Source organism: Glycine max, chromosome 15 (genome assembly GCF_000004515.6).
Source record: "Glycine max cultivar Williams 82 chromosome 15, Glycine_max_v4.0, whole genome shotgun sequence".
In the NCBI taxonomy this organism is placed as follows: domain Eukaryota; kingdom Viridiplantae; phylum Streptophyta; class Magnoliopsida; order Fabales; family Fabaceae; genus Glycine; species Glycine max.
In genome coordinates this window covers 5,643,060-5,665,842 of record NC_038251.2, presented here as the reverse complement: position 1 = coordinate 5,665,842, position 22,783 = coordinate 5,643,060, and the positions used below count along the sequence as shown (strand labels likewise).

The 22,783-nt window shown below is 37.6% G+C and overlaps 3 protein-coding genes and 1 non-coding gene across 7 annotated transcripts; 2 read left to right on the top strand and 2 right to left on the bottom strand.

The window, feature by feature from the left end:
* Window positions 1–767: 767 nt before the first annotated feature.
* Window positions 768–8,251, top strand: LOC100784814 (probable ubiquitin-conjugating enzyme E2 24). 3 transcript variants are annotated; one of them, XM_006597375.4, is made up of 10 exons: window positions 1,011–1,410; window positions 2,149–3,026; window positions 3,413–3,751; window positions 3,899–4,860; window positions 5,416–5,547; window positions 5,860–6,303; window positions 6,398–6,461; window positions 6,977–7,116; window positions 7,278–7,589; window positions 7,730–8,251. In XM_006597375.4, the coding sequence occupies exons 3-10, from the start codon at window positions 3,424–3,426 to the stop codon at window positions 7,973–7,975; spliced, it is 2,628 nt and encodes an 875-aa protein (XP_006597438.1). In that variant the 5' UTR covers window positions 1,011–1,410; window positions 2,149–3,026; window positions 3,413–3,423; the 3' UTR covers window positions 7,976–8,251. The 3 variants fall into 3 exon arrangements, with proteins under 3 accessions (XP_003545966.1, XP_006597439.1, XP_006597438.1); XM_003545918.5 differs by having other exon boundaries at window positions 768–1,410; window positions 3,413–4,860; XM_006597376.4 differs by having other exon boundaries at window positions 1,009–1,410; window positions 3,413–4,860; window positions 7,721–8,251.
* An 814-nt stretch (window positions 8,252–9,065) lies between these two features.
* On the top strand, window positions 9,066–12,274 carry LOC100812795 (uncharacterized). Its single transcript, XM_003547097.5, has one exon. The coding sequence runs from the start codon at window positions 9,211–9,213 to the stop codon at window positions 12,004–12,006; it is 2,796 nt and encodes a 931-aa protein (XP_003547145.3). The 5' UTR covers window positions 9,066–9,210; the 3' UTR covers window positions 12,007–12,274.
* A 982-nt stretch (window positions 12,275–13,256) lies between these two features.
* LOC100812250 (callose synthase 11) lies at window positions 13,257–19,950 on the bottom strand. 2 transcript variants are annotated; one of them, XR_418297.4, is made up of 3 exons: window positions 14,320–19,949; window positions 13,925–14,122; window positions 13,257–13,546 (listed from the first exon to the last, which is right to left on the bottom strand). XR_418297.4 is itself a non-coding variant. In XM_006597374.4 (2 exons), the coding sequence occupies exon 1, from the start codon at window positions 19,731–19,733 to the stop codon at window positions 14,334–14,336; it is 5,400 nt and encodes a 1,799-aa protein (XP_006597437.1). In that variant the 5' UTR covers window positions 19,734–19,950; the 3' UTR covers window positions 13,257–13,546; window positions 14,320–14,333. The 2 variants fall into 2 exon arrangements, 1 of the variants encoding a protein (XP_006597437.1); XM_006597374.4 differs by lacking the exon at window positions 13,925–14,122 and having other exon boundaries at window positions 14,320–19,950.
* LOC112999658 (small nucleolar RNA J33) lies at window positions 16,618–16,696 on the bottom strand. The gene has a single exon (XR_003264868.1). It is a non-coding gene; the product is annotated as a small nucleolar RNA J33 (small nucleolar RNA).
* Window positions 19,951–22,783: the final 2,833 nt, after the last annotated feature.

Below are 22,783 nucleotides of genomic sequence, written 5' to 3'. Positions count from 1 at the left end.
GTTTACTTTGAAAAAGGCGACCCGATCCAATATGATAATAATTGAATTGGGTCGAATCCAAGTTATTGAGTTCAATATTTAAAAACATAAATTAGGGAAAAAATTGAAAAAAGAATAGATTTCTCATTTTCTTGTCTAAAAAATTATATTTTAATAAATAAAATTAAGAATTGAAAAGTAACTGAATATTGTATATTAAATATTTTTAATTTTATCATGATTAGATCAAGTCAAATATAAAATTCTCAAACTTTATCCTTGAAATTTGACTCCTTTAAATTAAGGAGATGCGCTTGAGAGAGTAAAATATACTTGTAATTATTGATTAAAATGAATAACTAAAAATTCTGATAAAATTAAATACATGTAAATTAAATTTAAAGTTAATTATAATTTTTAAATGATAATTTTTTAATTAATGATTATTATTGTAATTTAGAGGACTCCCGTCGTTTTAGAAAAGTCAATATCCTAACTGAATCAATCAATATACTATGTAACATTACTTAAAGCATATTTCATCGCGACATAGTGGCACCAAATACTTTCCCAGTTTAGCAAATGGGCTTAATTATGAAGCATTATTGGGAAAAAGACGAAGAGGGACAGAAGGAACAAAAGGGTCTACCATTTGGGTTCCTTTGTTTTCTAAGGAAAAAAACATTTGGTGGTTTCAGTATTACTGTAATGACATATCTGCCCTCAATATTAATAACGAGAGTAGAGAATATAAGAAAACGGAATCTTTGTTTTATATTTTATTTGGTAAGAATATAGGGAAAATGATGATTTTGTTTTTCTAATTTTTTGGTGAACTATAAATAAAAACAAATAAACTGTTCGGGTTTAAATCAATTCATTCCGAGTCCGTCGAAATTTTAACTTTACTTTATTCTAGAAAGAATAATATTTTTCAATTACCCCAATCATACATGTCAAAGTGTAGCTTATATTGTACTACAACATTATCTGTGTCTGACACTGTTGGGTATATTCTTTTTTTGGCCTATGGTTCAATCAATTAATATGCACCCTCTATTGGTTAAAACAAAAATGCAACAAGTACCACCTAAGTCTAAACTAGTTCCCACATCCTCTGAATGAATTCTTTAGCATTTCACAAGAGAAAGTGTGTGTGTGTGTGCATATGTTGTCCCTGAAAAATGGTTCCAAAATTTGGTGGTGGAGTGGATGATGGAGGGACTGGGCGCGGAACTAGACCTATCTGAACATCACCCTCCTTTCCTTTTGAAACTGAAACCAACTTTTGGGAGTCACCTTCTTTCAACTTTGTTATGTTCAGGATTGTGTTTCTTCATTTTGGAGTTTATAGTCATGTAGTTTCTTGGTCTTGTGTCTTCTATAACTGTGATAGCTCATATGGGTTCAACCTTCTCTGTGGTGCAAATGGTACAGTCCCTTGCCTCTCCAAACTCACCTTTTTTTCTTCTTCTTGTTACTCTTGGGGTGGATTTACTTATTTATTGGGGGTTATGATGGATTTACTCATTCTAATGTTGAATTTTTTTGTATTTGATTGTGTTGGATTCAATATTGTTGTCTTTCATATTCTGAAGGAATGTTTCATATTGTTTTTCCAACAAAGAAAAGCAATAAAGTTGAGGTTTATTTGATTACCGAAATTATTAATTGTTTGGTGGACCGTGGATGGTAAATATCATTCTATTCTGTGGATAAGTTTGATAGCCTTTATTTCTCTCCATGTCTCTTCCAAAGACCAACTAAAGACTGTGGGAATTGAACCTTTCTCAAAAATAAAATTGAATGAGATTTGATATGCAGAAAATCTATGGGTTTCGTGCAATGGCCGCCTTGCCTTTTGACTTTTATGTTGGATGCTAGAATAGATTTTGTGCTTCAGCAGCATCTTTATATGTATGGAACGAATGTTCAGAAAATTATTGGTTATCATTTTTCTAGTCTTATTTTTAGTCTAAACGCAATGATCCCTTTAGAGTTCATTAATTTAATCCAAGTCTGAAGTCTCATTTTTTTCTTGCCTCGTGAATTAGGATGATATAAGTCAAAATGTTGTCATCTTATTGCTATCTAATTATTTGGATGTTTCCATTTTTTTTTTTATATTGAAGTGGTTGAAGAAAGTATTGACTAGTCTAATTGTTGCAGGTTCAAAAGAAATGATCGTGTAATAGATGCTCTTTTGACTTCTGGCAATGGCAAGTGAGTTTCAAACTCGAAGTTCTTTCAGACGGGTGATCTAATAACTGCCCCTTGTTGTAAGTGTTGATTGGTTTTTTCTGTTGAAAAGCATTCCTCATAGACCAGACCAGACCTGTTGTGTTCAGCTTCATCGTGGGCAAATCTCCTTTGGCAGTATAGCTGTTATGTTCCAATCTTGGACGAGGCAAATTTATTAACTATCTGGAATTCATTTATGTTTGAAGGTTTAATAACACTTTAACTGTATTTGGGCAACTCTCCTTTGGCAAATGATACTTTATTTCCTTTGGTTGGATTTCTGGCAGTAAAAATATGTGAAAATAATTTTCTACCATCTTCCATAAAAATAAATATTACCATTCTGAGGTTATTCCTCACTTTCCACTTGGGCAAATCTACTTTGGCATTGTTTGATTATCTTGGTGAGCTTCCTCCTACTTCCAAGGTTTTTCTTCCAGAAAATCACAAAAAAAAGTATCTGATAGAGATAGTTGTAGTTTCTTGATACTAGTTTTGGGAAGCTTTCACAAGTGGTTCTTTCTGTGGAAATTCCAGTTCAAACTGGGCAAATCTCCTTTGGCATTTTGGAGTCTTTGATAGACTCCTGTCTGTTATCCTATCAGGCAAATATCCTTTGCCGTTAACTTTCCAGTTTCAGTGGTCAAGATATATTGTTAAGAAACTGGCTTACTATCTGTGACAAACATCACTATCAATCAGACACATTTTGCATTGTACACGAATATCCTTTGAAGTTAATATCCACGCATCTGTTGTGGACCACAATACCCCCTGGATTTCAATGCTTCTATTTGCTTGAGAAGGTAAGGATCCTCTTAAACCCCAATTTATTGTTAATGTTCCTTCATGATATGTTAAAATTTTGTTGTCTAAACTGATTGCAGTTACTCTAGGTTTTCCTCAATAACGAAATGAGATTACTAACAATTTTTTCACTCATAGATCATTCAAAAGTAAAATTGAGTGTTTAAAATAAAATCTACATCTTTTTACTGATTGCTGATTAATGTTGATTCCATTTCCAATAAAAAAAGAAGAAGAGATTAATGTTGATTCCATCTTATTTCTCAGTCTGGTCAGAATTCTGGTTGATATTGACTAACAACTCTATTCTTTGCTTGATGTGTTATGAAGTTAGTTATTTTCTTGGAATTATTTTATTGATGGTACCATGAACACATTATGACAGGCATCTTGTTGATGGATGCTCACATGACTGATTTGGATTGGGAGACTTCCAGTGACAGCAGCAGCTGTGAGGATCAAGAGGATATTGATTTTCGATATGGTGGACAAGCTCGGAGCATATTATCAAGTTTAGAGGAAAGCATTGTGAGGATTGATGATTTTCTCTCATTTGAGAGGGCATTTGTCCGTGGGGATGTGGTATGCGCCTCCTCAGACCCGTCTGGACAGATGGGGAGGGTCATAAATGTTGATGTGTTGGTGGACTTGGAAAATGTTCAAGGAAAGAAATTAAAAAATGTGAACTCCAAGAAACTTATGAAGATTCGCTCCATTTCAGAAGGTAATTGTGTAATTAAGGGACCATGGATTGGCCTGGTTCAGAGGGTAGTAGACAGAGTGACTATATTGTTTGATGATGGAACTAAATGTGAGGTCATTACCTTGGAAAAAGATAAGCTGTTACCACTGACTCATAATTTTCTTGAAGATTTGCAGTGTCCATACTATCCTGGGCAGAGAGTAAAGGTTAATACCTCCACAGCTTCCAAACCAGCTAGATGGCTGTGTGGCACTTGGAAAGACAATCATGATGAAGGAACTGTTTGTGCTGTGGAAGCAGGTTTGGTTTATGTTAATTGGCTTGCCTCTGTTCTTTTGGGCTCCAATTTTAATGTGAGTGTTCCTCCATGCTGGCAAGATTCCAAAAACTTGACCTTGTTGTCCTGTTTTTCACATACAAACTGGCAACTTGGTGACTGGTGCATGCTCCCAGTTGTGGACCAAAAGGAAGAGATGATTCAAGATGCATCTACTTGTGATGCTTATAATGAGCATGGTATGGCTAGAGGATATAAGAGAAGAAATCTTAACGTTGGGGAATTATTTCTAATTGAGAAGATAAAGACCAAAGTTGATGTTGTTTGGCAAAATGGTGAACATACTTTGGGATTGGATCCACACAACTTAGTCCCAGTGAATGTCATAAACACTCATGAATTTTGGCCCCAGCAGTTTGTGCTGGAAAAAGGTGCTTCCGATGATCCTCTTAAGCCTAGCAAACAAAGATGGGGTGTTGTTCTTTCCATGGATGCAAAAGAGCATACTGTGAAGGTGCACTGGAGAACTGTTCCCACATCTGAGACAGATAATTTAGCTGGAGACACAATGATTGAGACTGTGAGTGCCTATGAACTTATCGAGCACCCAGATTACTCCTGTCGTTTTGGTGATATTGTGTTCAAGGTGGCTCAAAAACTTGGTTATGAAGCTGATAGAGATAATGCAAAGTCAGTGACTGACTTGAATGTGGAAGTTCCTCTGATAAACTGGGACCAAATCAGTTATCCGAATAAGTCTGTAGATAACAGTTACCTCTCCTGTATTGGCAATGTTACTGGTTTTGAAGATGGTGACGTGGAGGTGAAATGGGCTACTGGTTTAACAACCAAGGTATGACATAATTTTTTTTGGACTCAATATATTTTAGTTAATGATGCTAATGGCTATGTATGATGTAGAACTTATATGAGGTCAACTCTTCCCATATCTGCATTTTCTAGATGAACAGTTTTATATATAATGATAGATCCTATCAGTTTAGTGATCCCTTCCTCTCCTCCATCTCCATCTTCCTTGTACCTGGAACTGTGTGTCTGTGCTGTCTGTGAGGTATAAAATCTTAGCCGAAAAGAGGGTTTGTTTGTAGCAGCTGTTGTGTGTACTTAAGGATGGTTAAAAATGATCCTTTCCATTCTTTTGGGATACAAAAGAAAATTCTTTCCTTTATTTGTCAAAGTCTAGATTTAGTAATAATTGGTAAATAACTATGAGTTATGAACACTAAACTTGGACTACATCATACTTATTTGATAACCTGTTGAACTTTGACTGCAACAATATTAGTCACTTAAGAACAACTCTTTCTTAGGTTCTACTGTAATTTATACACTACTTTGTTGCCCTACATCTTAGGAGGTCATTACAAGTTTATTTGTGCCCCTACAGGTTGCACCTTATGAAATTTTTCAATTTGATAAGCACGAAGATTCAACTGCAACCCCTGTTCCTTATGAAGCAAATGTTGAGGAGTTGACTCCAGAGATGATTGGAAGTCAACCATCCGACAAGAAGGGAAAGGTGAGGGCAATAACTTCTCTGTGTGTCATGTATCTATGTACATCCATATGTGTATAATGTGTATGCTTGTATAGTAATCTAATATTTATGAGGATTATTTCTTGGGACATTGAGATACAGAGGACTCATCTTGGAAATTATAGTGAAAAGACAGGTAGTTATTAGCAAGAGAAAATAAAATAGAACTTTTAAACTCTTCTTCAAAAATATGGATTGGTTGTCATCATAAAATAGTGTTTTTCTATGAGATTATAATTGTTGAGTTTATCACTGATTGTCTAATCATAAACTGAATATCACTTTGATGATCAGGACTTGTTAGATTGTGATGGCTATAGAGATAATTGTGAAAAGCATCCAGGAGAAAGTAGTTCCTCTTCCCTTCCTCAAGCTGCCTTTGAACTTTTCTCCAGTATTAAGGCCAGCATATTCAAAACACTTGGTGTAACATCACTTTCCGGAAAATTCTCCCCAGTCCCTGCATTTGAAGAGGGCAGTGAATCTGGCTGCCTTGATAAGAAAGATTTGGACACTTGTGATCCTGAATCTGAATCTGAATCACATCCAGTGAGCAAGATGAAGTCTTCTGAAGACATAACTCCTTATTGTGAAGTTATTAGGACTCATGAGAGGAATGATTTTCCAGTTTCTTTAGACAACAAAAACAGTTCAGATCAGTTGAAGCAGTTTGATGTAATTGATAATTGCTCAGACCACCACTTTTTTCATGAGGGGAAAGGATTGACATCATCTCAGGTCAGAAATTGGCACAACATCACTAACAGTGAGATTATACATACATTGGAAGCATTGGAGCTAACTTTTTTCCTATTTTTGTTCCTTTTTATAGTTTAAAAAGGGTTGGGTGAAGAAGTTACAACAAGAATGGAGCATCCTGGAGAAAAATCTTCCTGGTGCACACTTCATCTTGTTTATTTTGGTCCATATTATTTTATATGCTTTGGAGCATATATTGTTATACAATGGCTAAAATCAAGCTACAAAATTATGTATGCATTGCAGCAGTTGCAGGTCCCTGTCAATATATGGGCTGGGATTGATACTGCTTTAATAACCTGGAAGGAAAACACTGAAGATTATATTGGAGACAAGTTTCAATTTTAGGAAGACCAGGACCCTTAGATTGAGTAGATTACTGCAACATGGGAATTAAATTGGTGGTAGCTATAAAGATGAACAAAAAATTATCAGAATTCCATCTTTTAAAAGTTGGAATCCATAAGTTTAACTGAATGTAGTATGTAACTTTGTTAGCTTTGTTGGTCATTAAGATTTAACCTTCAACTGATCTGAAAATGAGCAGTATTTACTTGTCAAAAATGAAAAAGGGACATCTCTTTACGTATACTGTAAATTTCCATCATGCCTTTCTGCAAAATTGACGTACAATCTTTATTTGCACAAACAGAAACTATTTATGTCCGTGTTTTTGAAGAAAGAATGGATCTCATGAGAGCAGCCATTGTCAGTGCATCAGGGACACCTTATCATGATGGCTTGTTTTTCTTTGATATATGTTTCCCTCCAGAGTATCCCAGTGAACCCCCTGTAAGCTTTGGAATGTTGTTTTGCGGTGCTTTTATAATTCTTTTCATTTACATGCATGTTAACTCCCTCCACTTGGCATTCAACATCCTTACAGCGAAAGCTGCATTTTTGTTTCTGAACAAGCTCTCATCCTGTCATTTGACATTTGTAACCGCATGCAGATGGTGCATTATAATTCTGGCGGGCTACAATTAAATCCAAATTTGTACGAGTCAGGGAAAGTCTGTCTGAGTCTCCTAAACACGTGGACTGGTACAGACACCGAAGTGTGGAACCCTGGAGCTTCCACAGTTCTTCAAGTTCTTCTTTCTCTGCAGGCCCTTGTCCTTAATGAGAAGCCTTATTTCAATGAGGCTGGATATGATCAACAAATTGGTAGAGCTGAAGGGGAGAGAAACTCAGTGAGTTACAATGAGAATGCTTCCCTTGTCACCTGCAAATCCATTTTGTATCTTAATAGAAAGCCTCCCAAGGTAAAATGGCCACTTCTCTACTTTGGTTTGCCTCTATTATTATGACAATGACTAAATACCTATAGTTGTAAAGAAAATGGTGCCGTATTAATCTTTGAATATAGTTATATAAATGGAACTGTGACTAAAAGTGATTGCAGCATTTTGAGGCATTGGTGGAAGAGCACTTTAGACAGCGCTCCAAACATATACTTCTGGCTTGTAAGGCATATCTTGAAGGAGCTCCTATTGGATGTGCTTTTGGTGACGGAAAAACTGAGCATGAAAACCAGAAAGGAACTTCTACTGGATTTAAATTAATGCTTTCTAAGCTCTTCCCAAAGCTAGTAGAGGCATTTTCTGACAAGGGAATTGATTGCAGCCAGTTTGCTGAGATGCATAAGTAACTGTCTGTTCTACCTTGTTGTGAATAAACCATCCAGCTTCCTGTCAAGGATATTCAAACCTTATGTGTAATATTAATTTGTTTTCACTTATCTTGTATAATATCAAATGTGCTTGATAAAAATACCAATATCTCTTGTAAACCACCACCCCCTCCCAAAATAAAAGAAGTGCTGAAGATGTATTGATAATAAAAATACCCTGTGGTATGTCTATGTATCATATGTAATGGCTTGAAGATGTGAGAATGTAAAATAAGAAGCACAATGATTGCAGTAGTTTGCTTGAACTGTCCTTTAACGTTTGATGTTGATTTTTAATGTGCTATGACTTTGCTAAAGGGGTTAGGGAGTTTGGTGAAGGTATCACTGATCACTTGACTATAGCTATTTCTGTGGCTTTGTTCAGAATTTCTGTTTTTCTGATTTTCATTGATAGTGATATCATCTATAGTATCAGAGATATTTACAGCCATAAATAACACAATAATTCTAATTCCTATAATTAGGAAAATCTAATTATATACAATGAATACACAGATTACTAATTTAAATAGACAGATTATATTCAGCATAGGATATATTAATCATAGGATCCCTTTCAAAGAATGAAAATATTTCTTTCAAATCTCATCAGGTGTCAAATTAAAGTTTGACACCAAATCTCACCCATCCATACTCCATATTATATGTAGCATGAGAACCAGTTATGAGAAACTTGGAGCATAGGGATTAAGAAGTAAACAAGTTATCGTAACAATCTTTTGCTTGGTTAAAAAAAGTGCAACACAGTCTCCATTATTTTGATTAAAATTTATTAAAAAGTAAAAGCTACAAAACCACAAGTAGAGTTCATTAAATAAGTAAAATTCACAGTTTTATGATTTTAATAAATTTCAATTATAATAAATATGTGTTTAAAAGAGTGTCATTGTCATTTCTCCTTCAAATAATTCGCCACACTTTTTTCTCTCTCAAATATCTCTCAGATCTTTACCAATGTATTTTTTTTTATGGAAAATAATCATATTTGAAATAAGTAGAATTCAAGTCAATTTTATTAAAAAGAAAAATAAAAAATAAAAGTTATAACGTGGCTGTCTCCGCGTTGGGAGGTGCTCTGTCCTTTCTACTTCCAAGTTCCAATTCACATTCTTCCTTTACACGTAAATCCCAATTTTGAAATTCAAAAACCCTAGAAATCGAATTAACCATCCGAATGTGACGCAGATTCAGCAATGGGAACTCCATCATCAAATCCTCTCTTCATCTTCTTCCTTTTCTTCTTCCTTTTCTACTCCTCTGTATCACTTAATCCTTCAGATTTGGCTTTCGAATCGACCTACGCTCGCCTCTGCAACCACCATGTCCCTGCACCGGCGTCCCGTTCCGACGAAGGAACCGTCCCCGGCATCGCCGACGAACTCCGGTTCCAATCCGGCTACTTCGCCGGCGGTGACCACTTCTTTAACCGATCCGTCACCACGAAGAATCACGCGTCGTTTCGCGTGACCTCCGTTCGCCGAAGCGCGAGTGACGGCGTGTTCGAATTACGCGGGCGAATGCTTCTTCAGCAGCGAAGAGGAGCGACGCCGGCGCCGGGAAGGTCGCTCCGGCAGGTTTATCCGGGCCGGAGAGTGTCGCATTGGGGAGTTTTGCAGTGGATGCGCGTTTCTCTGAGTGGATTTTGGTCGCAATCTTCTGGTAACCTTTGTATGTTCGGAATAGGATCATCTCATGTTAAGATGCGAAATGCTAATGTTGTTCTTAAGCTTCGTTACCCTAGAGATTTGAGCCTTTTGGATTGTTTGATAAGCGGAACACTAGAAAGCTTTGATGACAAGAATAATTTGCAATATTTTGAACCTATTTCGATATTGGCTTTGTCTCAGAGTTCGAATTACAAGTTTACAATGGCTGGGAATGAAAAGGATAATGGTTGTGGAGGTGGATCTGATGGGGAGGGTTTGTCCCTTGGAAACTTTAGCCAAGGTGCCTGCACTACTTTTCTTGGACACACGGATAGGTTTGAATTGGAATATGGGAGTCACTGTGGTAATGGTAGTTGCAATCCTGTTGGTGGTAATGGAGAATTGCCTAATTTTATGCTTTTTCACGCCACTCGATGTGTGGAGAGGCAGAAGGTTCAGATTCTGGTGGGTTTCCCTGATTCCGGCTACCAGGATGCTGTGTTTCCATTTCATCCGAATACGACGTTGGTTTCTGAGGGGATGTGGGATGAGAAGGAGAATCGACTATGTGCGGTTGCATGCCGGATCTTGAACTTCACGGAATCTTTGGTTAATCCTTATGTTGGAGATTGCAAGACTAGGCTCAGTTTAAGGTTTCCTGCAGTTTTATCTTTGAGGAACAGGAGTACGGTTTTGGGGCAGATTTGGAGTGACAAAGTGGTTGGTGAATCCGGGTACTTCAGTAAAGTTGGATTTCAGGGTTCGTCAAGGGTATCAAAAAGCCTCCAAGGTTTCCTATACAAGTATGCTGATACTGAGAGGGTGAGAAAATCTTGTGCGGAAAAGATGAATGCTAAAGGGAAGGGAAATACATATCCGGATGGATATTCTTCTGATATGGCATTTAGCATGTTAGTGACAAACAGCAGAGGGCAAGTGGCTCAAGGTTACTCATCACCACTATCTGTCTGTGATCAAATTTATAGTGGACAGTCGTATGGGGCTCCATTTGTGTTGACAACGGGAAAGCCAAAAGCACATGCTACTCAATCAGATAAGTACAGCAATTTGTTGAATGTCAGCTATACGATAAGCCTTAATCCCCCTCCTGATTTCAAGTTTGGCAGAGGAGTCTCATCAACCAAAGTCAAAATTGGGGCTGAAGGAATTTACAATAGGAATACTGGTGTTTTGTGTATGATAGGATGTCAGCATTTGAGATCAACAGACAAAATACTGATAAAGAATGAGACTCTGGACTGTGAAATCATGGTTAATGTCCAGTTTCCTCCATTGAATGCAAAAGGAGGTGAATCTCTTACAGGAACTATAGAAAGCACACGACAAAAGTCAGACCCTTATTATTTTGATCCGCTTCAGTTGTCTTCATATTCCATTTACAGAAACCAAGCTGATGCTTCCATTTGGAGAATGGATTTTGAGTTAATTATGGTATTGGTGTCAAACACACTGGCCTGTGTGTTTGTAGGATTGCAACTTCTCCATGTGAAAAAGCACCCGGATGTCCTTCCTTACATTTCTGTTGTGATGCTTGCAGTTATTACTCTAGGTCACATGATTCCCTTGATATTGAACTTCGAAGCTTTATTCATGGCAAACCACAGTGTGCAGAATACTTTTCTTGGGAGTGGAGGTTGGCTTGAAGTGAATGAGGTAGTTGTGAGGATGGTGACAATGGTAGCCTTTCTTCTAGAGTTGCGCCTTGTACAATTGACCTGGTCCTCAAGACAGGGTGAGGGAAGCCATCCCGGTCTGTGGGATTCTGAAAAAAAAGCTCTTTATATCACTCTACCATTGTACATTGGTGGTGGATTGACTGCTTGGTTGGTGCACATATCGAAGACTTCTCATCAAAAAAGATTTAGACCATTTCGGCTTTCACGCCACAAGTTTAGTCTTCCTCGTGAACATTTTTACCGACCTCCTTCCCTCTGGGAAGACTTTAAATCTTATGCTGGTTTGCTCCTGGATGGTTTTCTGCTCCCTCAGATTCTGCTTAACATAATATTTAACTCAGAAACGAAAGCTCTAGCATCTTCCTTTTATGTTGGGACAACCATTGTTCGTATACTGCCCCATGCATATGATCTTTATAGAGCGCACAGTTCTGCATGGTACCTTGATTTATCATATATATATGCAAATCATAGAATGGATTTTTATTCCACAGCCTGGGACATCATAATCCCTAGTGGTGGTATTTTGTTTGCTCTCCTTGTATACTTTCAGCAGAGATTTGGCAGTCGGTGCATTCTTCCAAAGAGGTTCAGAGAAAGTACTGCTTATGAGAAAGTACCGGTTATTGGCAATGACGATTTATGATGCATTGACTGCACTTTGTAAAATGATTTTTATCCCCGGACATTTTTTATTTAGTTTTTGAAGGCATAAATTGCAATAGAAGGTATATACTGCAGGATATAGCAGTAGAGGAGGATTTTGCCTATATAAAAGACCGTGTGCAACCTCCTTTCAGAGACACTTAAAGATCATCTTTTTCTTGCGGAATTTTTTGAGAGAAAAACACATGCTGAGCAGATGAGAACTTTTTTTGTTATTTCTGTTTAGAATACATAAGTTTTGACCAAAAGGTTTTTTCTCCACAAACATCATATCTCATGAGACAATAGAAAATTGCTTGATAGCTTGGTTAATCCCAAAGTAAAGTTCTACTACTATTGATGAAAAGGAGAAAAAGAGCAGTGTTGTTACTTTGACAGTTCCCATAGCTAACACTAAATTTCATGAAGCTTCCACACCTAGTTAGAATCTAGTTTAGTTAAAATCTCAACTATCATATTTTTAATTAATAATTATAATTGTTCTTTATCTTACAAATTAATTCTACCTAACTAATTTATATATATAAAAACAACTCTACCTAGCTAAATATTCTCAGGTATTTTATTATTACTATGACGAGAGAATCACCATGGACTGTATGTCTTGTGTTAATTGTGCAGAGCTTTCTTCTATTGAACAGAAATGAGCCGACTCATCATCCTGAAAAAATAATTTGTTTTAATGCCACTATAAAGATTTTATATTATCAATCAATTAAAATTATCTTAAATGTAATTTTTAAAGTAATTACTACAAAAATTAACGCTTATTATACATTACAGTTTATAATTAAAAAACAATATACAAGTTTTTTTACACACTGTCACTGAATTTTTATTAAATTCCGTTACTTTTTTGGGGTCACCATTAATGTGAAATATCAACCTCTGCCAATAACTAATCTAAATCTAACTTGAACCCCAGGCCTACGTAATAAATTCAAACTCAGTTCCACTTATAATAATGAAAAGTTAATCATTACTAAATGAATGTTAAATGATTCTTTTGTGAAAATGATTTTTTACTTAAAAGGCAAATCTTTCCAGTAACTTACATTAATTGAAGAAAAAGAGTAACAAGTGTTCTACTCAGTGATTTAGGTGATTTTCCAATTTGTAAAATTCAAATTAACAATAAACAACAAGGCAAGATTTTTATAGTATTCATGCGTGCAGGATTCATGGCCATGGCAGCTATTCGACAAAAGTTGCATGATGGGACAAACAATATCAAGCCTAAAATATCGTTGATTCAGTGGCGATGTCATGTTTGGTTAGAGTAGGTTGCACTACATATGAACAGAATGTACAGCAAGTCAATTGTCAATTACAGACAGGCAAAAACATCTGATAATCCTCCAATACTAAACTACAGAGATTCACAACCTGTAGCAGGAAAATTACAGGGCAGCAATCAGAGACTCCTTCCTTGATAGATAATGTCAATGGGAATGTCACACATTGAGCCACCAGTGACACTGAAACAAGGCTAAACCTTTTAGGGCTTCACATTGAAAAACCTGAAGAAAAAAAAATACCAAAATTTGAATTAGAAATAAAAAAAAAACTATTAAGAACAAATATATGATTAATCTCCAGAGACATAGCTTTAGGTACTGTATAAGGTACGTGCATTATTTTATCCTTCGTTCACAAATAGTTGCAGCATGCTAGAATTTTTTTATAAAAAAAAATACTATATAGCAATTAGCAAAGTGAGAATTTGGATGACCCCAAAATGGACTATTTTTTCACACCCTGAATAAAACATTAACCTTGTTAAAACAATAAACACGTGATTCATCAACATTTAAAGAGTTACAAGGATTGCTGCTTTAACGAAAATTGTGTGGAAATTGAGTAAAGAAACAATTGTTTTGCTTTTGATATGTACATACATGGATTTATCTGTAGGCATCCATTTGCCATGGCAACTTAACAAGCTTTGACTTGCCATTAGTTGTCATCAACCTTGTGTTAGAAACTGGTAACTTGTACTGGTCCACTATCAAGTTGATACTACTACTTGGGAAAATACAGAAACGCATCTCTCAGTAACTAGGCATTAGTAGCAGCCCTTTGGTTTAAGGTGAGACCTGCACATGCATATTATCTTACGAATGCATGGGTAAACTCAATAGCAAACTGTTTCAAGGAGCAACTTCCTAATCTCTATACAGTATACACCATGGTAAATTGTAGTTTACTTACTTAGCAACGACAAATATCATGATGTTTTCATATTCAATTAATGGACTATACAATATTATAAAGAACATGATGTAAAAGTTACCTCCAATTACCATCTTAAACAGACTTCTTGCCACTAACTATTCGAGATATCTGGAGACCCCTGCTGAAAGCTTCGTTAAAGAGAATCCTAGTTTGCATTGATTGAAATCCAGGTAACCATGATAGCATTGCCATTGGAGCCATAACAATAACCCCAAACAGCAAATCATATAGACGGGCCAAGGAAACAACAGTCTCCCACACTTTAGTTGTCTGCAGAAAAGGCCTAAGCACCTGGGCTATTGAAATCATTCCCCATCCTGTTGGAACGAATGCCAAGAAGCTTGATAGAAGATCAAGAAATTTTAAATGAGCAAACTCCAGTAGGAGGAAAAGTACAAGAACTGTGACTACAATCACAAGAAGCTGAACTAATCGATAATATAAGTGCTCCTTTGTAGCATATTTATCCTGGGCATATGCTATGATGATATAAATGGCAACAAGCACAACCATGACTATCCAAGACAGCAAGTAAACGGCTATACTATTATTTTCACCTGTAATACCCAGCTGATAAACAATGCCATACTGAAAGAAGAAGAATCTAAGATTTAAAATGATTTCCAACAGCTTTCCCCATATACCAGTTGTTCTTAAATGGTCTTGCTCCTCGTACCACCATGTTTCCCAGCTATATTCTGCCTTTTTGAAGGGCCCACCAGGATACCATATCCAATTTATAAAATCTTCAAAATCATATACAGTCTTCAACCAATCAAAGCCAGATGGATTGAAGACAAAAGGAGACATTATCCATGAAACTACAAGAAACCAACTTGAGATTGTCATAACTATGTACAGAAAAGTATCCCTAGCCAAGGGACTATGAGCAGCATACACAATTAAAATAACCCCAAGTTCAATACCCTTCACAAAATGGCTTCGAGCATATAGTCGATAGTTCTCAGCAAAACTCTTGTGCGCCACCACGAAACCTCGACCAGTTGCTCGATACTTAGCACCACCGTGAAGTATAGTCCGACCAAAGAAATGTGTGCGAGTTCCCAAAGAGAATGTATAAAATAGTGATGCAAGCTGCAACTGCATTGTCAAGAAGTCCCAAACAGCTGGAAGGAACCCGTGCTCAAGAGAGTTTTCGACAACCATTGGGAGAGCAGTGAAGATACCAACTTGGATTGCAAACTGCTGATTTAGGACTGCACCAAGGGCTTTATTGTTGGTAGCATTATTCATGGCTGCATGTTTTATACCATGTTCAATACCACTGAGAGCCATATAAAGGCGGCCCCAAAGGAAGGCATAAACCATCAGTACAATAACCATGGAGTTAAAGTAAAATCCTATGGTTGTGTAGAACACTGAAAGCATGCGAAAGAAGTCTAATCTATGGCCAAGCCGGTACACATCTCTGCTCAGGACCTGCTCACCATTGCCACTAGCAATCTTGGCCTCAAACATGGATATCTGATTCAAACCAACATCTCTTCCTTTGCCTACCTGTATATATTCATGATGTGTCACATTGCCACCTCGCAGAGTACAATTGAAACCAGCAAAAATATCTTCACTGATATTAATCACTCTAGAGGCCTTGCTGACTCCACCCCGACCCAAGAACCAGAATCTGTCAAACACGTCCGGATGACCATAGTGCATTCGTACTTTCAAAGGGTTTGCCAGAACTCGCTGACCCAGTGTCACAAAACTTGTCTCTTGAGCTGACATGAACCATGCAAGTGAGGAAACAGATCCCGTGAAGATATTTTCTCGGACCCCCAAAATGGTTGGTTTCTTAATACCGTAGGACATATTGAACTCCTCCAACAGATTCCGCATTTTGAGAGCCTCCTCAAAATAATTGTCTTGATTCATATCAATGGTCTGAACTGCATCACCCCGTGTAAAGATTATGGCATGATTCTGATTTTCTGGTTTCCCTTCTCCAAGCTTTAAAGGACCAGGCAACCGGATTCGATAAATCTCAACCTCACTCTGCAACTGCTGATCATACTTCACAAGAACGGAGTAATATTCAGTCCCCTCCCTCCCTAAAGAAACCTCATCAACATACGCCACTCGAAGGGCCTCATTGTGTTGCATCAAATATAATATCTCGTCAGCACGGGGATTCTTGTCTGCCTTGTGGCGCCCATATATTTGACATGCCACCACATATGAGAACTTCATCAGTGCACTCCCATATTCATGTCCCTTGAATAACATGGACACACTGCTACCTGTCGGCCTGAGATTTGTCTGTAAAGATGAAGGCCCATTTGAGGGTAAGCCATTTAAGCTGCTGTTTTGGTTTGTTGAACCATGTTCTGATCCCTGTCTTACATCCATCTCAGATGCTGAATCAAGGAACGCAAGCATCTTAAGGCCCCTATAATAATACATCATCCCCCTAACCGTGCGAGACAATGTTTGTCCTCTATGAGATACCCAAAGGCGGAGATCCCGGGCCTTTTCTGTCCAGATAGCCTCCTCATCTTTCAACCCTTCTCTATGCATCCTTTCCATAAAATTTTTCCATTCATCTTCATAAATCTTCTGCAGATAAAACAAAGTAGTAATACCATCCTCATTCTCCTTTCGGAGAGCCTCTTTGCTATACAATACTTCCTCATCATAATATGGGGTCAAAACACTGAAAGCCATCATTTTTTCAACATAGGGGGCACGGGGAATGTTCATAAACAAAGAATTGGTAAAGAAAGCAATTCGTCGTCGTGCCTCAAGATTCAATGGAACGTTATGCATCGAGTCTCTTGAAGTAAGAATTGTATGCAATCGTCTGAGCTGCTCAGTAAAGATTGCATCTCCAGCATCAGGAAATTTCACAGCATTCTCAAAGATAAGTCCTTCATCAGCTGTTGAACTTCGTCGTGCCAGACCTTCCTCACGTAGCTGGATGATGGTCTTCTTCGCCTTTGGGAACTCTCGAACAAACAGTTCATACAAAGCTTGCAACAAATTTACAGCCTTATTCATGTCTCTCTCTGGTTGTATCAAAAGCTGAACAAATTCACTCACCTTGGCATGTATCTGTGGTAGCCGAGACATCTTGAATGCCTCTGTTAACTTCCCCATCTGAATGTAGCTGTCTATGACCTTGAATATATTAATCATAATGAAATGCTCTTCTTTTTCAGCTTTAAGAACCTTGGGAAACAGATATTTAACACTATCATAAGCTTCAAAGACTGCACACCGGCGATACTCATTCTTGCATATTTTCAACCAAAGTGACTGGTCAGACTCATTTTCCAGCTCTTTTGCCTGACTGACAGCAAGAAGTAGCTCATTACAGAGAAGGGAACACGGCCATCGAATAACCCTAATATTCCAGCAATTTGGTGGCAGCTTCAAGAGCTCAAGTTCTCGATCGCTGATGATATCTTCCTCCCTGAAAGTTATCATAATCTCATTCCATATTAAGGCAAACCTGGTAGCATCCACTTGGCTTGATTCAATCTTATTGAAGGGCTGACCAAGTCCGTATCGCAGTTTCAACCTGTGGATGGCATCACGAAGCTTCTTTAACAGTGTAGCTTGCTGACTAAGCAGCTTCTCCTCTGGCATCAGATTGAACTGCATTGCACTGGCAAAGAACTGAAATCTAAGTCTGAGTTGTGTTACATTCCTAATTTCACCCAAATGCGAGAAAAGACCAATTGCCGCGCCATAAAAGGCAGAGAAAATTGAATACCATATCTGCAAATCCATGAAGTATACCAGCACAACAGGTAACCATAGCAAGACAACTGCTACCCTGTTGGTGTTGCTGAAAAATTCGTGCCATTTAGAAGGAATGCTCTTAAGATTCAAAAGAGCCTTTGTTGGAGCAACTAGAGGCTTGATCTGAACAAAGTAACTGAATGAAAACTTTGAAGCTAATACTGCTACCCAGAAAACAGTATACTTTACATTATCTACAAGTGCTTGTCTCACACCCCGGCCCACAAAAATCCGGTTATGAAACCACCACATCAACATGTATACTATTCTCCAGTCCGATTCCTCAATGACATTCCGCAACCATGGCACCACGAACAGCACCAATGCCAACAACTCCGGGATAAGAAAGAAAAGGACAACTTTAAGAAATGTATAAATCCTCTGATTGGCCGCATCAGACCAGATTGGCCTAGAACCCTTCTCAATCCAAATCATTCCATAAAAGACCGAAAACAAAACAGTCCACGTTATGGCAACCATGCTCTTCAACGTCATCCTCACTCCAAGCCACGTGGTCTCTCTCGTAACCAAGCTATACTGAGTCCCAGCATCAAGCACCGATTGAAGCAACCTCAGAGCACTCCAAGTGATAAACACAGTCAACATCTTGACCTGCACATCCCTTCTCTCCAACGCCTGCCACGGATAAGTGGTACCCTCCCAAGCAACAATAACCGCAGCCTGAAAGAACAAAATCAGCATCACCCAAAGCCTATCAAAACTCTTATAAACATTCCAAAACGACCTCTGCTCCACAAACCCCGTCTTCCCTACCCGCTTCTCCTTCGGCGTAGTCCCGAAAAAATTACACTCAAAATTCAAAGGCCACCCGAGTCTCTTCAAACACCTCCTACTCCAAAAATACTCGTTAATGTCATCATAATTCCTCCACGCAGAGTGCGGAGCCTTTCCATTTCTGCTACTATCAACCTCAACCTTAATAGTATTATAAATAGGCATAATCACAGACTTCAAAAACCCTAATTCACCAGAAACCGTAGGCATATAAGGACGACCAGTATCAGGATCAATGTGCTCATCTATAACATGATTAAGCTCCTTCGCCATGAAATGATAAATATAACAAAGACACTCGGGAGTGAAACGAAGGTTACCGGCCTCTCCCCAAACCAGAAGGTACAGCGAAACATAAAGCAACTCGCGGCGGAGATCCGTCGGGTCGCGGCGGCGCGAGAGAAGTACGTTCGACTTCAGGCCGAGGAACGAACACCACGCGGTGTAGTTGTGGAGGAGCTTCCGCCGGAACCGCCGCAGAACACCGGCGTCGAGCGCGTCGACGATCGCCGGCGGCGGCTCGAGGCGCATCTGCGAGTTCGCGAGGTGGAGAACCAGGTGCTCCCTCTGGTTCCGCGCGTTGTCGAGTTGGAAACCGAACAGTAACCGGAGCCAGTCCAGAAGGTCCATCTCCGGTTCCCACCGCATGAACTGGTGCTTCGGGAGGTCGCCGACGGTGCGGAGGGCCGCGGCGGCGGCTCGCACCTCCGGGTACCGGAGCGACGGGTGGTCCGTGAGGAGGTCGTGCACCGGGATGATGTTGAAGACGGAGTTCAGCGGCGGAGGAGGCGGCCGCGGCAAGTTGCTGGCGCCGCCGCGCTGGGCGACGGGACGCTGTGTTAAGTTCATGGTAACGGAAACGACGACGTTGAGTGTTAAACGGTTAGTTGCTATCCAAACCGTTTTTGAAGGCATTGAGTTAGTAACGTTTTTTTCATTTTCTCTCGAATTTCTCGTTGTGAGTTAGTTTCACACTTTTTATTCTGCTATGGTGGAAGGAGGAACTGCGAAGAAGTGTTTTGGTTCAGTCAGGGAGTGAAGAGGAGGAGATGCAAAAGTACAGGAAAAAGAACTTAAACTTTTGATTTCCACTGTTTTGGCTCTACGAGCAGAGGACTTAGGGTTTAAAGCACGCTCCAATGATAGTGGTTTTGAGTAGGGGTTTAAGTGTGGGACCCGCCACTACTTTCATTTAAGTGGATGAAGAAACGGTTCAATTTGGAGAATTATATGCTACTAATAAGCAGTTAATTACCATGAAACGACGACGCGCGTGGGTTTTGTGGGACCGCACGGGGTAGGGTCCGTTTGTGATGATGAAAAGCGACGGCTCTGATCTGTGTGACGCTGGGGTACGTGGGGATTTGATGTGTTTGATTTTGAATTTTTTTTTATCTGGAATGTATGCCACAGCAGACATGGGCTGAGAGAATCTCTGCTTGGATTGGAATATAATAATATAATTAAGATGATGTATAAAATTGTATACTTATTCATCTATGTTGCTGTACACCGGCACGTGCAGCACGTGGACTATATCAACTCTGTTGGTTAAGGCCAAATGGCTTGTTTTGCGTCCGTGAAAAAGTTTACCTTATCTAAGATTTTTTCTAGACCATACTTTTGTTTTATTGAATACAATTTTATTTAAGTCGGATAAAATTATTAAGGGATGATAACAAAATTTATTTGTGTATTTAATATAATTACGTATCTCGAATTCAAATCTTGACCTCTAATTAGGCTAAAGATTTTACAATGATTAATCCATGTGGTCTAAGATTTTTTATTTTAACTACATATATGTTTTATTGGAAACAATCATATTCAAGTTGAATAGGATTATTACCAGACAACAAAATTCTTTCTCCAATTACTTAACATAACTATTACCTAGGACTCTAATTTGAGACCCTTTAATTAAGCTAAAAACTCACACCAATTAATTTGTGATTGATAGTAGGGTTGTTCAAATCTAAACCAATCTAAAATAAAAACAAAAAAAAATCAAAAATCAAATCAAATAGTTTTTTTTTTTGGATTTGTTTGGATGATTTTTTTCTCAAACCAATTGATTTGGTTCAATTTTCCGTTTGTGTTTTTGAGATTGAAATAAATCGTAACACCTATATTAACACTTATATTACGTTAATATTATCTGTTTAATGTATATACCACTTGAGTTTTAGTGTTATGTATACAATGTATATCACTTTTTTTAGATGACTTTTTAAATATATGTTTGATTTAAGATTGATGAAAATTTGTTAGATTTTATTATTAAAGGTTTAGTATATTAATAAGTTTCATATATTGTTATTAGTAGATTTTTAATGTAATTTAATTTAAAATTTGAAAAGAAATTATATAAATCTCAATGAAATAATATTTTAGTAAAAACACAAAAATTAAACCAAACCAAATTATAAAATATTAATTTAGTTTGATTTAAATTTTATTTTAAATGAAAATGATACCAAACTGAACTAAAAGAAATCCTAGTTGAGGATAATTTATCTAGGATATGCTACCACTTTTACTTGCTTTAAGATAATCATTATTTCAAGTTTGGTTTTGTTAATCAAACTTGAAATACATCTCACACCTTTTAAGTAATTTTCTTTGCGGAGATGGAATAGAAAAACATTCTCCATTTTTCTAATTAGGAATCTTATTTTTTATTTTTATGGAATTTCCTTGTTTCTTTAGTTGAGTTGAGGACCTACCACAACTCATCGTGTTCGTATACTTAATTAGGCAACAAAAAAATATGTAATAGTAATATAAGATATCCTTGGGATTTAGAAGTATCTGTGTCCAAATAAAAAGGTAAAAAAATCGTTTTGCATGGCATATCATACGAGCGATTCTTAAACAGACTTTGGTCACGTATACTATTAAATAAACTCAAGTTCTTATGCCATGTAAGGCCCGAGCAGAACAAGGTAAAGCTCCTCCCTCCGAATATTGTTCCGTGAAATCTGATTATCGGTATGGCTGATGAGTGAGCAAATCAGCACGCACCATCGTGTTTCATGCCTAGGGCTTTGTCCCATGCACATGCTTGTAGCAGTGCGCAAAATGCAAATAAGACAGCAACAAACATTATTTTGAGTTGGCCCGCATGCTCTAATTTAACGGAAAAAATTACATTTATTGAATAGCCGCAACCATGAATTGAATTACATGCCAAACATTACGCAACATAGTATAACATTCCCCACATTAATTAAATCTAGAACGGCTGTGTTCTTCTTACCTTACCCACACGGCAATACTAACGCCACCACCCCCGGTTTATTCTGATGTCTCGTCAAATAAATTGTAGTAGACATTCTATCATTAGAAAATAGAAATATCACCCACTCTCGTATCAATAAATCTTCATTATTTCCTGCACACAAACATTGCTTGCAGACTTATTTTGATCCCTAGATAAGATATTTATACAAGTAAATTACATAAATCTTCATGTAAAATAGAGATATAAGATTAATCTAAGAGTAAAATACTAAATTAGTCCCTCACTTTTGGAGGCGTTATCAATTTGGTTCCTGAGATTTAAAAAATATTAAAATGATTCTCGATTTTACATTCTGTTTGTTACGTTAATTCCTGGTGTTAGTAGTCTCTTAACACAGTATGTGTGATGTGCCACGTTAAGTGTCACCTCGACACACACATAAACTTCCATATCAGTTTCTTTTACTTACCACGTAAGGAGGGACTAAATTAACATTAAAGGGACTAAAATGACATAATTTAGGTGATCATCTTTTTCCCAAAATGTTAAAACCCTAACTGCTACTTTAACATTCACGCTTTCATTTCATTTTTCCTCCTACTCATACTCTCATCCAAGTCTTATTCTTCTCTTATTCATCTTTCTTCATCTTGGTAGTTCTTCTTCTATTATTTTGTGGTCTACTATGTCTGCTGATTCAAGCACAAGGGGGAATGTTATG